Source organism: Pogona vitticeps, chromosome 1 (genome assembly GCF_051106095.1).
Source record: "Pogona vitticeps strain Pit_001003342236 chromosome 1, PviZW2.1, whole genome shotgun sequence".
NCBI classification, from domain to species: domain Eukaryota; kingdom Metazoa; phylum Chordata; class Lepidosauria; order Squamata; family Agamidae; genus Pogona; species Pogona vitticeps.
Genome location: NC_135783.1, coordinates 299,408,276 through 299,425,468, shown reverse-complemented (window position 1 = coordinate 299,425,468; position 17,193 = coordinate 299,408,276). Strand labels below are relative to the sequence as shown.

Genomic DNA, 17,193 nt, shown 5'->3' with positions numbered 1-17,193 from the left:
TGGGAGAAATTACTTTTTTTGGATGCCACTCTTAGAATATCCCAGCTAATTATTTTGAAAGATGTCATGCAAAGAATGAACTTTTTCAGTCTCTGAGATATCCAACTCAGGAATAAGCTGGATCTTGGCAGACTCCTTGCACAACTCTGTAACAAACTGTAGTTCAAACTAGACTGAAAAGCTTACTGGCCATATGCAACTGTGATTTTTCCCCTTGTACCTATTCTGAAATACTCACTTCCATTAATGTAAAAATATAATACTAGGTCAGGCCTAGTATTAGAATCTACCTTATAGGATACTTTGTATCCTATAAGGTAGAATCTACCAAATAGGATACTTTGTATCCTATTTCTGAGAATATGAAGGCATTTTGTAACTGAATTTGAAATGGAGAAGCCTCTAGTGAAGTACTCTATGCCAGATAGTCATTAATAGTTACCAGCAGCTTGATATCAGGAAAAACTAAAATGTGTGAATGAATTGCCTCAATATGGTAAATAACTGCTCAAAATACAGCGCATGAATTCATGTCATATTTTTCAAATAGTGGTTAAAATATAAGTCAGCCCATTCTCAGTTTATAATGAATACAGTGGTGCCCCACTTGACGACAATAATCCATTCCAGCAAAATTGCTGTAGAGCGAAATCATCGTCAACCAAAAGTAAAAAACCCATTAGAATGCATTAAAAAACCGGTTAATGCGTTCTAATGGGGGAAATACCTCATCGTCCAGAGAAGATCCACCATAGGGTGGCCATTTTCCAGTGCCTGTAAAGTGAGGAATTCGTCCTATACACAGCGGGGAGCCATTTTGCACAGCGGACAGCCATTTTGTGATCCACCGATCAGCTGTTTTAAAATCGTCATTCCCGAAGCAGGGAACTGATCATCGTTAAGCGAAATTCCCCCACTGAATCATCATCAATAGCGATTGCAAAAACTCATCGTAAAGCGGATTCATTGTCAAGCAGGGTAATCGTCAAGTGGGGCACCACTGTATATGTTAAAGTAGACCAGCAAGAAAGCCTTCCAAAATGTAAAACACTTCTACCTTAATTCAGAAGAGGGAGAGAAAAGCAAAACTTGCAAATCAAACTAATTTACATCTGCAATATTAGAACATTTTCTTTAAGCAGGGTGGTTGTATCCGTCCTCTTAAAGAAGCTATGGACTCCCTTCACAATTAGACTAAAAGGCTAATTATGTAAGAAAGGCAAGACAGCTGGCAGAATTTCTGTCAAATACTTAAGTAACAGACTGACACAAACACATTTTCTTAATTACATCAGTGACTGACACAAACACATTTTTCTTAATTACATCAGTCTTCACACTGGCTCCTCCATACACTTTGTATTATCCACAAGCTTCTCTAATCTCTGCTTTTAAAGTCTCTTTGCCACTGGCAAAAGCTCATTCCCCTTCTATCTTCCTTTCGCTTACTTCTCAGCACAAGTTCCCATCCTGCAGCAGGGGCAGGTAACAACACCCTCCGGATATCTTTGACCTGCAATTTCTATCAGACCCACCCAGTAAAAGATTATGGAAACTCGGTTCAGTAACATCTGGAGCAGCATAAATTGCCCACCTATATCCTAACAGCTTCCCTCCTCTCCTTTAAACTGTATTATAATGTGCCAACATCTCTGCTCATAGTTTTCAAACTGCTTTTATTTCCTCCTATATACCTGGTTCTGTAACAAAGCTCACCCAATCTTTCCCTCAGTCATCCCCACTAATCATCATTCTGTCCCTTCTATGTCTTGCCTAAGGTAGATTCTAAGCCCTCTAAAACAGTGGTCCCCAACCTTGGTCTCCAGATGTTCTTGGACTACAACTCCCAGAAGCCACCACCTCTACTGGCCAGGATTTCTGGGAGTTGAAGTCCAAGAACATCTGGAGGCCCAAGGTTGGGGACCACTGCCATAAAACAATGACAGAATACTGCTAATGACAGAACATTTTTCAGCAGAGTACTGATAATCTGTAAATGTTAACTAGATTTAGCAAGTTGTCTTATGTAGCAGCTCAAACACCAAACTCTGACATACTAGAAATACAGGAGTTTTATTTTATACATATATTTCTGTTATGTTTTTTTCCGCCTCTTTTTTTTATGGCAGGAAAAAGCTTGACAAAAATTTTTAAGACAATCCATGTGACCACATGAACTGAACCAATTTTCTGCTTACCCATTTGGCGAGTGCTTCCTTGATAGTTGTTGCTTTTGCCTAATAAATCAAAGAAATGAAAGTATATTTTAATTGATTAATCAGCTAGAACATTTTCTGTAAAAATCACTCAATTATGTTTAAATGCCTTTACATACTATAAATACATCTCTTTTAAGCAAAGAATCAGTTTGACAAACAAGTTGTGGTCACATTCAAAAATAAGCTTACATTCATTGTTAAGACATACGTTTTCTACAAATCTGGAAATATGAGATATCGTATTACACTTTACAGTAAAAATGGAGGATCTGGTTTTAAAAGGTACAACATCAAGTTCAACAGTATGCAGACATGCTTGGTTTTTTGCATTGCACTGCCAATGGATGCAAAGTCTTGGTAATTTTATTCTGATATATCAGAGAGTGATCCTAACCCACAGATCTGCTGTTTGCAATACCTAGCAGATATTATGGAGCCACAAAATACATGCTGTTTTACAATCCGTCCTATTGAGGACTGCTATGCTCAATATGAAGTGGAGAAGGAAAAGCCATATTTAAGTATGCCACCAGTTTGTGTACGTGTAGTAAAGAAACAGTGTTAACCATGCAGCTTGTCTGACTGTATTTTCTTAAAGAACTATACTTGACAGAGGAAGTCTCCATTCTAACATATTGCTAACTAATTAAAATTTGCAAAACCAGTTTTTGTTCAGTGCTCAGCAAAATAAACACTCAAGCAAATCTCAAGATATTAAATGGGAGAATAAACGTAGACAATGAGTTCCAAAAATTTTTAAAAAGGAAAAAAAGACATGTGGACTGTGCGTCCAAATTGACCACTAAAAATTATAGCCATATGCTAGCTTTCAGCCCTGTACAAGTCTTCTTCAGGCTTAACACAATGGAGCTGATACAGAAAAAAACATTAAATTCCAAAAATCATGGTTAGATGCATGGGCCACCCTCCTTGATTAGAAGATATTGGCTGAAATTCAGTATCGGAACTTCTACCACATTATATTCGCGAAGGCTTTCACGGCTGGGATCTAATGGTTGTTGTGGGTTTTTTGGGCTCTTTGGCCATGTTTTGAAGGTTGTTCTTCCTAACGTTTTGCCAGTCTCTGTGGCTGGCATCTTCAGAGGACAGCACTCTGTGGCCGGCATCTTCACAGAGACTGGCAAAACGTTAGGAAGAACAACCTTCAGAACATGGCCAAAGAGCCCGAAAAACCCACAACAACCATTCTACCATATTAGATTGATGGTGTCATTAGTCATAGCAGCTTTTCAGAAATTAAAACTTTCCACTCACACTCCAGAGGTTCTTTGGAGCCTTTTCATCTCAGGGAAGCCATTGGGGGCTGCAAAATGGGAGGGAGAGCCATTATGAAAATCAACACCAAGATACTTTTACTGATGGCAGTGATTTTCAGAAATTTAAGATTTCACTCCAGTCATGCAGATCCCAACAGCCTGACCAGCATTAAAAGGATCCAGGGAAGCCTTGGGACCTTTGACGGAATAGGATCCAAAATTTTCAATTACAAAACAAAACAAAAAACAAAACAAAAAACAAAAAACAAACCCACTACAGATGATGAAGTCATCAGCTTTACATGACACAACTTTTAGCAACAGGATTTCAGCCATCATATTAACATTACAACCCAATTAGATACTATGCTGTAAAGCATGAAACCTGTCCAGTCCCTAATAGCTACAGAAATGGCCTTGTCCCATGACCACACACTTACATACTCATGCCAGAAGATCCATGCATTAAAGGGACTTAAGGAACCTTCAAAGTGTAATTGGGAAAGAGCTCTAACACTTGCTTGCCTGGGGGTAGGCTTAGGTGTATTGCTAACTTATTGGCACAGAAGTCAAAACTCATGATAGTTTCAGGTTTATCATGCTTTATTGCCCGAATATGTATCTGTCGTAAGAAGTTTCTACAGTAAAATGAAAAATGGGTACAAGGTAGAAAAGACAAGCATGAGCCACAAAAACATAATGTCCTTGAGTTTTACTGTATCACATGCACACATCTTAAGTCAAAGTATCTAAACAGCCAATTCAGTCAAGTACACTAACACACATTCAGTATTTATGCCAATGTTCTAAATATTTACCATTCTCCTGAAAGTGTCTTCTTACACCTGGATTACTTGTGGATGTTGAATATTTTGCACTGGCTATTCAATGCTCTCTTCATATAAATATCTTTCCTGGGGGAAGAAAATGTATTAAGACTAAGATTATCTCAGGCTTCAAGCATCATTAAAGTGATCCGGTGGGGTGGGGTGGGGGTGAGGTGGGAGGTTTCACTGTTATCTAATAGCAAAGGTGGGGAGCCTTCAAGTTTACAGGACTTATGCTTTTGAAAAAACAGAACCCTAACAGCCAGCTGTTGTTGTTACATGCTGTCAAGTTGCCTTTAGCTTATGGTAACCTTGTGAATAAGCAATCTCCAGAATGTCCTGTCCTCAACAGCCTTGCTCAGCTTTTGGAAAGACAAAAGTAGAAGTGGCACTGAGATCAGCAAAGGAGAGGTTTATGGCAAAAATATAAAATTCAAGGTTGCTTGTTCTTCCTTGTGTTGCTTCACTATTTGAACAAACTTTTCTTTTAAATAAAAATACCCCCTTTTTGTTCACAGCATCTCCCTTGTTACACTCCCAAAAGATCACACTTCCTACCTATAACTAAGTGAACTTTAATTCATTGAATGTCACATTCAGTACAAGTCTATATGGTGCCACTGCATTTCTCAATCACCCTCTGAACAATCCTCCACAGCAGATCAGCATTAAGAAGATAAGAATATAACAGGAGCCTTGCTGGATCAGACTAAGGCGTTTAATCCAGTACTCAAAGGGCAACCAATTGCTTATGGTCCTGCCGCCTCTACTACTACTGTATCTCCATACTGCAAAACTTGACCAAGATTTTCATGCTGCAGGTAAGGGACTGAGGCTGGCCTGCCTCAAGTCACGCAGCTGAAGTGAAACCTGAACTAGAGGTCTACTAGCTCACAGAAAGAAAACACACACACACACACACACACACACACACACACACACACACACACACACACACACACACACACACACACACACACACACACACACACACACTGCGAACTTTGTAAGGCACTCCTCTCTGAAGCCCTCCGGGCTCCTCCAGCAATGCCTCGGCGCGCCACTCGCCAGCTCCACGCAAGCCCCACTCCGCGCCCACAGGGCCCTCCTTCTCCCTAGCCCCACGCCAGGCGGCACCTCTGCTCCTAAAGGCCAAGACGGCTCCCCCGTCGCCCAGAGCAGAGCCCCCTCGTGCCCGCCCTCGCCGTCCGTCTTCTCCCGTCACGTCGGCCTCCCTCCCCGCCCCTGCCCCGCCGCCACCAAGCGCGTCCCCGCACCTGGCGGGACCTCCAGCCACAGCCCGCTGTGGTCCTCTCGCCGCCCCGCCAGCTCTCTATACAGAGGCTTTCCCCCCCTCCCTCCCTCCCTCCCACCAAGTCGACTCCCTCAGACGTGTCTAACTTCGGCCCGTCCCCTCAGGCCTCTCGTCCTTTTTCTCGCAGCCTTCCAGCGGACTCACCATTGTGATGACTCTTGTTGCTATCGTCCAGCGCTCCGGTTGCTATGGCATGCTAAGCCCGTGCGCATGCTCACTTGAGGGCACGGAGGGCGGGAGGGTTGAGGGAAAAGTGACGTCACCAGCTGGGGCATAGAGTTGTTTTTCTATGCCTTTAAGTCGGAACCGATTTAGAGCGAACCTTACGGGGCTTTCAAGGTAGTCCTACCAGTTCCACGCCCCAGTCAGTTTCCATGGCTCAGCCGGGACTCGAACCGGATCGTCCTGAGTCCTAGTCCGTCACTCTTCCACCTACACCACGCTATGTATACGGATTGCAGAGAAGCATGTGAAAACAGATAGGCTTCTGTCCCCAGAAATCTTGCCTTCACCATAGACATAGGACAAGAAATAGGTCATAGCGACATACTCCCGCTAGCGTCCAGTAATATATTCAATTGAAGGTTGTTGTGGGTTTTTCGGGCTCTTTGGCCGTGTTCTGAAGGTTGTTCTTCCTGACGTTTCGCCAGTCTCTGTGGCTGGCATCTTCAGAGGACAGGAGTAGGAACTCTGTCCATGCTCTGTTGCTGTTTTTGTTTTTGCCTTCGAGAATACAATATATTCAATTGTTCAAAAAACCTCCAGATCATGAAAGTGAGATATCGTGCTTCCGTACTCAGGATTCAAAAAGCCAGGAAAGAGGCTGTCCAGAATTTTGTGGTCTGGTACAACCCAACTCCATCTGCTTTTTAAGGTCTTCCAGGAGGTCCTTCTTTTAGGACACACTATGTGATCACCCAGACTCCCACCTACCCTTGCCAATTTCACCCTTGAATCAACCTTACTCCCTTACACAGTTTAAATTCTACTTGTAAAAATAACCTTACAGTTATCTATTTTTTGTTTGCCTAATGGGGTGTTGAATACTGCTAATGCACAATATATTGGTGCTTGGCAGGGCACCAATAATTCAGGATGTAATGTAGAAAATGCAGTTGATCATGAAGATAAAAATTATGATTACAGAAGAACACAACTTTAATGTTCACAATGAAGACATTTAAATAGATTTTCTGAAAAGAACAAGAAAAAGGCTGTGTGGTCCCCAAGATTACACAAATGTAAGAGCAGGTGATACCTTTTACTGGACCACTGAATAATCAGCCAGTGTATTATAGTGGAGAGTGACTGACTAGGACAGTTCTCCAGAGGACAACAGGGTTCAAATCCCCGCTCAACCACATAAACTCAGTGAGAAAGTGTAATTGGTAAAAGCACTCCTTAAATATCTTGCCTATAAAGGTCTCTTTCTATAATCAATTCTAACTTGATGGCACAGAACAACAACAATCAAACAAGCTTTTGTGGAGAAGGCCCCACTTCCTCAAGCTCCAGCACAACCCCTTCAGTGCAAATCAATAATCATTTATTTATTTATTTATATGATTTTTATCCCACCCATCTGGTCTATGCAACCACTCTGAGTGTAAAAAAGAGTTCAAAATTGTTGTTAAATATTGGGAGAGGTGGATCCAATTTTCTTGGGGTTGTGTTCTCTGGCATCCTTGCAGAATGGCCTGCTCTTAAGAACAAAAAGCTGCAAATTACTGTGCTCGCTCTCTCTCTCTCTCTCTCTCTCTCACACACACACACACACACAGATACACACACACAGCACAAAGACTTAGCAACCTCCAGCACAAGGCTGTTCACAAGTTAGAGACTTTGTACACCTTGGTTCAGCCATCAATTGGACTGGAGAATGCAGCGAAGAAATCAGAAGAAGCCTGAGACTCACTAAGGGCAGCAAAGAAAGAACTGGAAAAGATCATCAAGTGTAAGGAAGTGTCAGTGGAGAATAATATCATCCCCATTCTTGTATTTCCAATCACTAAATATGGGTCCATTCAACAAACAATTATTTTTGGCAAACCCCAAACCATCTTCTGTACTTTCTCAATTGTTTGTAAAACCACCAAATTACAATTCATCTGAAGGTTAAATTCTATTTCCTATTCTATTCGCGAAGGCTTTAACGGCTGGGATTTAATGGTTGTTGTGGGTTTTTCAGGCTCTTTGGCCGTGTTCTGAAGGTTGTTCTTCCTGATGTTTCGCCAGTCTCTGTGGCCAGCATCTTCAGAGGACAGCACTCTGTGCTCTGAAGAATATTTCCTATTGCATGAATTTGGATAAGAGATTTAAAATATCCTGTTTCCCTGAAAATAAGACCTAGTATGATTTTTCAGAATGCTCGTAATATAAGCCCTACTCCAAAAATAAGCCCCAGTTAAGTGAAACCAGTGCAGCAACCAGATTACATAACTGCATTTGAATAAATGTAGAATGTTGTATATGAAAAAAATAAAAACATCCCCTGAAAATATGCCCTAATGCATTTTTGGAGTAAAAATTAATATAAGACTCTGTCTTATTTTCAGGGAACACGGTAACAAGAACTATAATAAATGTGTTCTTTAGTTCACCACTGCCAAGATGTCTGGGCTTTTATTAACAACTTACATGATTAGCTTGAAATAATAATACAATTGTCATTTTCTCTACTCTCTGTATTTCATTTCAACATGACCCCCCCGTTTACTCTCCCCACCACCATTATTCAGAATAGTATTTCATACATCTGACAATGTACCTCAAGAATTTACACCACAATTCATATTTTAGTCTTTAAGATACCTCTACTTTTGTTTTTTCGAAACAAGATATTATTCCTATGCTGAAGATTAGGGAGTTTAAGACTGAGGTATACTGATACTGTGTTCCACTTTCTGGGATAGTTTGAAACTGACTTATGACAAGCACTGTAATGCAATCCCAATGCAGTAAAGGAGCAACAATAAAGTTGAGAAATGTTGGGTATTATTAATTGATGGAATCCGCAAGATCATAAATCAATACTTTTTCCTCTCTTTAAATTCTATCCACTATTTCATATATCATGTAATTTTTAAGGAACCATATACTGTACTATAGGGACGTGATGGCGCTGCGGGCTAAACCGCAGAAGCCTGTGCTGCAGGGTCAGAAGACCAGCAGACATAAGATCGAATCCACGCGACGGAGTGAGCACCCGTCGCTTGTCCCAGCTCCTGCCAATCTAGCAATTCGAAAGCATGCAAATGCAAGTAGATAAATAGGGACCACCTCGGTGGGAAGGTAACAGCGTTCCGTGTCTAAGTCGCGCTGGCCATGTGACCATAGAAGATTGTCTTCGGACAAAACATTGGCTCTATGGCTTGGAAACGGGGATGAGCACCGCCCCCTAGAGTCGAACACGACTGGACAAAAATTGTCAAGGGGAACCTTTATCTTTACCTTACACTGTACTATAATTGCTTCTGTTGTTCAATCTATGGCCTAAAGTCATTTGCTACTTTTAACTTAAGCAGAAACACTAAATCAATTATTGAATGGTAAATCAATGCTTGGGTGGTCCAGCAGTTAACCTGCAGTACTGCAGTGAAGCCTCTCTGCTCAGGATGTGAGTTCGATTCCAACTGGTTCAGGTAGTTGGCTCAAGATTGACTCAGCCTTCCATCCTTCCGAGGTCATATATGAAATTACCCAGCTCGCTGGGAGACAAAATGTTCCTTGCATAATTCTGTTGTAAACAGTCCAGAGAATGCGCTAGCACAATGGGCAGTATGTAAGTTGAGACAACAACAAGAAAAATAACTGGGTTTAGGCTTATATTTCATACTTCTCTCCTTAGTAAATAAATAAATTGGAGTGAAAACCAATCCAAACAGATTTGGAAGAAGATCCATGAATAATAAAAATGCAAATCTCTGAGTAATGCTTGAACAGTAGCAATTTTCAAAGCACATTAGCCAAAACATGGCTGAAATACTCTTTTTGCTCAAACATAGTTAATTTAAAAAAAAGTATCACATTTACAACACTAATTGAAAAATCTTTCAAACCGTTGTTTAAGGGGGAGAATGGCGCGCACACACACACACACACACAGAATCCAAAACCAGAACCCAAACTTTGGTATATTAAGAACTCAAGAACATGGTTCATTTAATTTACATATCTGGAGACATAGTTAAGTAGAATCACTTATAATCTCTTCGTAATGCCAATCAACAAAGTGCCAGGAGAGAAGAAAAACAGCCCTGCTGTATTGCTGGAAGTGCCACTCTTTGATTGCTTCAACATGCTTTGATTCCTTCAGTTGCTGTGTGCATGTTTTAATTTATCCTCTTTTCATACCACACACTCAGTTGTTAAATCCAATTAAGTTTCAGGTTTCGTCTCTTTCCCTCCCCTGTAAAAAAGTAGAACGTAAAGTCAGGTCTGCCTATATTGCTGGAATCTGGTCAGGAGGCCAAGCCTGTAGGCCAGAGAAATGGCATGACTGAAGGGAAATACTTTGACAATCCTTGCTAAAGGTAGGAATCACTGCTGGCTTAAAGCAGGTAATCAAAGGACAAAAATGCCATGGCAAGAAATAATACCAACAGTGATACCAATATTTAAATATACCTCCTATAAGAAAAATACCCACCAGGTGACAGATTTTCCAAATCAAGGGACTAAATGATAACAGATCTAAAACACATTACTTCTAGATATACAAACAATGAGGAGGGTTTTTCCTATGACGGCCACTGATGCATAGGAACATTCAACAAGGGCTGCAAGAGATTATCAATGGAATCTCAGCCAAAGAATAGACAGAGTTCATAGTGTGGTGTAACTCTTGTTCTGCTATTCCCAACCCCTCCTCTATTTCTCTTGTATGTATATCCATAGACATGAAAAACAGAAATAAAGCAATTCTCAATAGGGTAGCCTGAAGACAAGTCCTGCCATGTCTGGAGGGCTAGATTTTTCTGGGCGCTACATGTGGCCCACAGACTGCAAGTTCACCACACCAATGTTAAAGAAATGGCATCCTGTTACTTAGGACTAAAAATATTTTTGAAACAAGACAGATTTAGCCCCATTGCACATACTGGCATCTGCCTTACTGGCACTTACCGTATTAAATTATACTACTCAGTAGCCTAATTTTTACATTATTTCTGTTATATCTTTCACCAGATATAACAGAAGCAAAAACTATTCTACATAACCATAGTGAATCATGGCATCATTGTTTTCAGTTTAAAAACCAGGTCAGGATGTTTGAGACTCTAATCTTTTTCTATTACTTTGGCTTAAACAGCCCTCTGTCTCTTTCTTCAAGTAGTGGTATTAGTCGTGTATTTATATGCATATATAATTTTTAGATAGCATAAAACTTTGATATTCTGAGTTTTCTGGTCTCAAAACAGTAGAGACCTATAGACAGTGCTGAAAACAAGCTAGTTATTTATGCTTTTGTTGGTATAATTGGATTCTACCTTGAATCTTTTAGTAGCTGGCTGGGTTGTACAGCTATATACTAACATGAAAAGGCCCACTGTTCGACAACCTTCACCAATTTCCATACTGGGAAATATGCATTCATGTATATTTTCATCATTAGATGTTACATCTCAGTACGGCACTTTTTTAAATCGGTTTGTGGCCATTCCACCCTAGCCAGTTAGTGCTATCTTCTCTCATTATATACTTTGATTATCCTACAACCAGACTATGAACATTTTGGCGCCTCCATTTTTCCTTCTTAGTACCTTGAATCACCTTTTAGTAGCCTTCAGAACCTTCTGTATCATCTTCTCCCAGCATTCAACTATTGGGCTGCTCTTCTTATCTCAAGTGAAAGTGGAGAAACTCAAGAATCTTTCCCCAAGAATGTTCTTGGGCGTGGGCATGAGCTTTGCTTTCTCCACCAGCCAAAATAGGCACTCCTAGAATACGGTCCAAAGTCACTGAACAAACAGGAGAAAATGATGGATTAATGTGATGGCCTGCTCCAGCGTAGCTCAAGAGTTTAAAGTTGTCCTTCCCATGCTGACGTAGGCAGTCAATGGCTATCTTAGCATACAAAGAACTCTTCCAATGGCGATCATCCTCTCCTACCACAAAAAGGAAGTGGCCTTCTGCTTTTTCTACAGGAATGCGAGAGCATGAGTTGGCTGGGTCCATTGGATCATCCAGGGCTTCATACATATCAAATACGCCACTTTCAGAAATCCTAATCCTGCTCATGTTAAAGCAAAGTCCAGGCAGAGTCATTTTGCCATAATGAAGGGCGCTAGCCGTGATGGAGCTACAACCAGAAATACAAACGGCAGCCACCACATCTGGCAGGAAGGTCATCATTGACAGTGCCAGTTCTGCTCCTTTCCCAGTTCCTACAACACCAATTCCTGGTCCATTAATCTTCAAGAAACACCAAAAGTATATAGAACAGAAGAGAAAAAGACAACATATTAGCGAACATGTTATGTGGATCATCTATGATACAAACACTTGTTCAATCATTAACGTTATCTTCATATACTGAATATAAACAGGTATCAAAATTATAATATTCTTTCCAATTTAATAAATGGTATTGTATTAGACATAAATGCAGAAGCTAGCCTGATATGCATAACTTTACATTAAGGCTGTCTGTTTTATCATTAATTTAGGAATGCATAATCTATTTTCTCGCATGTCCACAGCTTTCCATCCTGCTCCAAAACATATCCCAGTAACAAATTATGTAATTTAGAATGTAATAGCTGTAGTTGAGATTCAACCTTGCAATTCCTTCCACTGGGTTGCTCAGGATCTGAAAACTGTAACTGGCGATTCCTTGATGGCTAAAGTGTTGATTTGCTCAAATCATCCTACATTGTCTAGATTTTCTGACCTGTAAGAGAAAATGCCCCAGATTGCCTGTGACAAATTCCAAATTGCTAGCTGAAGAAGAAAGAGCTTGGAACCAACATACATGCTGCAGCTGTTTCCACATAAGAAGCTTGTCTGGCCTCTACACCAGTGGTCCCCAACCTTGGGCCTCCAGATGTTCTTGGACTACAACTCCCAGAAGCCTTCACCACTACCTCTGCTAGCCAGGATTTCTGGGAGTTGAGGTCCAAGAACATCTGGAGGCCCAAGGTTGGGGACCACTGCTCTACACCATCAGCCATGTGAATTTGGGACATTAAAAACAGCACATGAGTTTGGAACTGCCCACAAGAACTTGATGCATAGCCTCGAAGAAGATGATTTATCATCAAAAGCTTGCTATTTGTTTTTTGTTTTTGTTTTATACTCTTAATGGTCAATTAAAGATATCAATTAAAGATATACTGCATCTGTATTGTTTCCACGACCACGTGGCCTTATCTTGATTTTTATGTGTACATATGTTTTTCTCACCACATTTACCTTTGGGTGGCGCAGCAAAAACCTGGCAGCCTCTTCAAAGTACTCAAGGTGGAAATCCTCCATGACCTTGGGAAGATCCTCAAAATTAAAATACGGCAAGGAAAGAGCAGCAAAGCCATGAGTAGCCAGAAGGCTGGACCGGAATTCAATCAACCCACCTTCATCACCAAACATATCTATGACTCCTGGGAAGGGGCCATTCCCTAATAAAAGCACAGCAAATAATGTTGGGACCAAACATCAAATGAAAATATAGTGAAGCAACACTTCAGCTGTTTGGGAGGAGAAGCATTATTCTTATTGAAACAACTACAAGAAATTTTCATAAGGTCATTATTAGATTACCAAAGTATAGAACATTGCTTCTATTGCTTCAATATATGAAAAAAGAGATACAATTCTTTTTATGAGTGCAAAGGCTGCCCTATGCATGTCTATTCAGAAGTAAGTTCAATTCAGTTCAGAAGGTCTTAGTTTTTGTCTAATATAAATTTTCCATTGTTTAACTTAAGCATTCAAATTTATTATTGTTGTTGTTATGAACTACATTTATACCCTGCTTACATTTATACCACTATAAGACAGTGCTCAAGGCAGCTACAAACGTTTTAGACTTAAAAACAGATAAAAGAGCATTTAGTCAGAAAGTAATAAAATAGTTATAAAACCATTAAAATTAAGGAGAATGCATTAAAAACTATGAAATAAAAATAAAATAATGTTTACTTTTATAATCTAAGCATTACCTCTTCTTTCTGTGCTAATAAGAGTTCACACTTTGGAAATGTGCCACGAGTTAAGTTCGTTCAAAGTACTGTACAAGCCAGCGCCGCTTGACAACAATTTAGGAACCCCCCTGTTCTTGGGAGGTCTCTAGCCAGGCCTGTCCAAGACGAAGGCACCCCATCAGCCCCCCCCCCCCACTTATTATGGGCTTTCTGCGTTTGTTGCTTGTCTGCCTGGCCTTTCGGACAAAGAATCCTTACTAAAGGTGTCCAGAAGGATTCTACCAAGGGTGGCCAGAGTGAGATGCCTGCATCAGCTTTTTTCTGAAAGGGAACGAGATGGAAGAAACGATGGGGAAAACACGGGAGGGGCTGTACCTTGCAGGAGGCACCGTCGAGACACTCTGAAGCGTGCGTGAAGTACGAGGCAGGGCAGCGGGAATGTTGTCCGGCCCAGAGGAAAGAGGCCACGCTCGGGACTGCTTCCCCCCCCCCTCCACTCCCTCAAAAAACCAAAGCCACCTCTCCCTCCTCCCCCCCCACCACCACCCGCTCACCTGGAGGGAGAAACAAGCTGCCTCTCACGGCTCCTTCCTTCAGCCGAATCTTGCGCACGTCCGGGCGGGTGAACCACCTTTCGACGCTCGCCTGGCCCAGCACGGGCCCGGGGATGGCGCCGGGCGGGCTGTAGCCCCGGTGCACCGACAGCTCCACCTTCAGCGGCGCCTTGACGCTCCGCGGCTCCAGCCTCTGGTAGGGCTTCTCCATGGCCGCCGGGGCGAGGCTCCAGAAGAGCCCCATCGGCTCCCGCCCCGCGTAGCCTCCTCCTCTCGAGGCCTCCCTGGAGAGGTCGACCTCGCCCGCCGCGTCCGCCCGGTAGTGGGCACAAGCCTCGAAGAGGCTGCCTTGCTCGCTCGCCGCCAGCGCCCGGAGGGTCACCTCCTGCCAGGGGCTGAGCCCCGACACCCGAATCCTAGCGGGCTGATCCGCTAAGCCTACCGCAGGGGTGACCGACACCGTCGCCGCCGCCCTTCCTCCGCTGCAGCGCCTGAGGGAAGGGCGACTCAGGAGGCGCGCCGGACCGAAGCCCCCGGGTCTCCCGGAGACCGCCCGCCACATGGTGGGGCTCCCCAGTCGCGTCCCTTCTAGCTCCGGTCCTGAAGCTGAAGCGAAGTAAGGACGACCAATCGAGTGCCTCTGCTTGGTGTGAAAGCGCAGACAAGACAACATGGATCGATCACGGAAAACAGGATTCCTTACAGGCAGGGCAACGGCTTAAGATGGATTCTACCCTACTGTAATTCGAAGCCACCCCGAGGCGCCCGAAACTGGGCCCTTGCAGAGGCGCCGGGAAGTTCTCAAGAGCCCACTTCCTCGGATGCATGTCTCCTCTGACATTTGCGTCGCTTTTCCTAAAGTGATTTATTGTTCAGTTGTAGATTTCGGAGATTTTTCTCGTAGGCAACTTTGGTTTTTTTTTCCCCTTCCTGCAGACCCAGGACACTTGGCTGCTTGAGGGAATGACAAAATCTCCCTCCGCTTGGCATTCCAAGTGCATTTATTCCGTTTTATCTAGCAAATGTATGTCACCTCTGGATTGGCAGTCCCACTAGTAGCACACTAAAATTCTTAGAAAATTGACTTGTCCAGGAAAGCTCACATTAACATAGCAATCAGTCTTTAAGATATCACAATGGGTTTTTGTCTTTATTTTTATGTTGTCTTGTCTGATTCATTAAACGTCACTGACTTTGAGCAGCCACCAAAGCACTGGTTGCTGTCCTGTAGAAGGAAAGTAACTTCCTTCAGAAAACGATGTCTGTCTTAAAAAGCACAGTTCCTACAACTGAAGCACTATTCAAAAACTGTGGAGAAAGAACAGAAAAAAACATGGGAGGGGGGCTTAGCAGAAGGGAAGCCAGGCACACAGTTTTAAACAGAACTGTTTTACAAGTAAGTTCAAGACTTTAAGCAGTGTTAAGAGGTAGTCTTTTCATTTATGTTAGACATGTTTTCAGACCTTTTGTTAAAAATCAAATGGAACAAAGGCATATATGTACAGCATTATAAGCCAGCTGGTGCAGACTTACATCATAGCTTCTCAGAAGAATTGAAAGGTATCACATCTGCTTTCTCCCCACGGAACATATCCAAGAAAGATGAGTATACTTGGACTGTGATCACTTCAGGAAATAGATTGCGTTTTGGGTCCCTAGTGGAGTGGTCCAGTACAACCTGGAAACATGGATCAATGGGGAAGGGGGTCCACCCCTGGCCCTTGCCTGTCCTCCCACCAGGGTAGACTGGAGGGACGGGGGTGGGAGGAAGTAGCCATTGTATATAAAAACATCCTGGAGGTTACTAGGCACTCTGTGGTGGTGAAGCCGGGTTTGGAGGCCCTCCACGTGTCGATAGGGGCCAGGGATGGTATTGGGATTTTGCTGGGTTACCGTGCTCCCCGCGACCCATGCACCTCCTTACCAGAGCTGGCGGACTTTGTCTCCGTGGCACTGTTGGAATCCCCGAGGCTTTTGGTCTTGGGTGATTTCAACATGCATGCGGAGGCCAAGATATCTGGCCCAGCTTTAGAGTTCTTGGAAACCATGGCTTCCTTGAACATGTCCCAACATGTTAACGGCCCCAACCATGTGGGTGTCCACACGCTAGACCTGGTTTTCTCCACCAATTGGAGTGAGCATGGTCTGATGGTGACTGACCTTGTGTCAGTTCCCTTGTCGTTGTCCGATCACCACCTAATAAAATGTAACCTCTCAGTGGCTCTCCCACCCCGCAGGGAGCAGAGACCTATTTTAATGGTCCTCCCTCGAAGGCTACTGGATACTATAAGAGTCCAGGATACCATGAGAGGGATTCCGGCAAATCTGGCTGGCGCTTCTGTCAAGGCTCTGGTTGATGGCTGGTTCACAGCCGCCACTAGGGCTGTTGACACGATCGCTCCTAAACACCCACTCCAATGCAGAGCTCGGCCTGCATCCTGGTTTAATCAGGAACTACGAGCGATGAAGCAAACTAGAAGGCTACAGTGCAAGTGGAGAAGGAAACCGAGAGAATTTAATAGGGAAGTTGTCAGGGTCACAACTAACCTTTACCTTGTCAAGATAAGGGCTGCTAGTCGAGCTCACCTCGCTGACCATAAAAGTGAGGCTTCAAATCAGCAGGCGGAACTTTTCCATATAGTTCACAACCTATCCAGAATTGGTCTCAGCCACCTTTGGTACTGTCAACCATGGTATCCTCCCAAGGAGGCTCTCTGAGTTGAGAATTGGTGGCCTGGCACTTGCCTGGCTCCATTCCTTCTTGGAGGACGATCCTCAGAGAGTTCAGCTTGGGGAGGGAGACTCAGCCCTGTGGAGTCTCAATTGTAGAGTTCCGCAGGACTCGACTCTCTCCCCA

General features: G+C 42.9%; 2 protein-coding genes across 8 annotated transcripts in view; both read right to left on the bottom strand.

The window, feature by feature from the left end:
* The window catches only part of DNAL1 (dynein axonemal light chain 1), a 24,203-nt gene extending 18,379 nt beyond the window's left edge, over positions 1 to 5,824 (bottom strand). For 2 of the 4 annotated variants that reach the window (XR_012082540.2, XR_013543896.1), the window contains exons 1-2: positions 4,315 to 4,414; positions 2,199 to 2,237 (exon numbers count right to left, since the gene is read on the bottom strand). Coding sequence is in view for 2 of the 4 variants with exons in the window: in XM_020810200.3 (XP_020665859.1) it covers positions 2,199 to 2,237; positions 4,315 to 4,317 (42 nt within the window). In the remaining 2 variants the exon portion in view is untranslated. Of the gene's footprint in view, positions 1 to 2,198; positions 2,238 to 4,314; positions 4,415 to 5,782 lie in introns of those variants that run through there. The other 2 variants (XM_020810200.3, XM_020810203.3) reach the window with 2 other exon arrangements.
* LOC110088095 (acyl-coenzyme A thioesterase 1) lies at positions 2,198 to 17,193 on the bottom strand. Of its 4 annotated transcripts, none has more exons than XM_078391112.1 (6): positions 14,337 to 17,193; positions 13,055 to 13,257; positions 5,783 to 12,055; positions 4,315 to 4,410; positions 3,495 to 3,543; positions 2,198 to 2,237 (listed from the first exon to the last, which is right to left on the bottom strand). In XM_078391112.1, exons 1-3 carry the CDS (start codon positions 15,007 to 15,009, stop codon positions 11,480 to 11,482), a joined length of 1,452 nt encoding a protein of 483 aa, XP_078247238.1. In that variant the 5' UTR covers positions 15,010 to 17,193; the 3' UTR covers positions 2,198 to 2,237; positions 3,495 to 3,543; positions 4,315 to 4,410; positions 5,783 to 11,479. The 4 variants fall into 4 exon arrangements, with proteins under 4 accessions (XP_078247238.1, XP_078247243.1, XP_078247246.1 ...); XM_078391117.1 differs by lacking the exon at positions 3,495 to 3,543 and having other exon boundaries at positions 5,783 to 10,049; positions 11,404 to 12,055; XM_078391120.1 differs by lacking the exon at positions 3,495 to 3,543 and having other exon boundaries at positions 5,783 to 10,049; positions 11,414 to 12,055.

What these genes read in the sequence shown, in the direction of transcription:
- LOC110088095 (XM_078391112.1), bottom strand. Translation starts at nt 15,009, where the DNA reads ATGTTGTCTTGTCTGCGCTTTCACACCAAGCAGAGGCACTCGATTGGT. An exon ending in CAGCTTGTTTCTCCCTCCAG is followed by an intron (nt 13,258 to 14,336) that starts GTGAGCGGGTGG and finishes TGCTTTTATTAG; the next exon opens with GGAATGGCCCCTTCCCAGGA. An exon ending in TTTTGCTGCGCCACCCAAAG is followed by an intron (nt 12,056 to 13,054) that starts GTAAATGTGGTG and finishes TGTTTCTTGAAG; the next exon opens with ATTAATGGACCAGGAATTGG.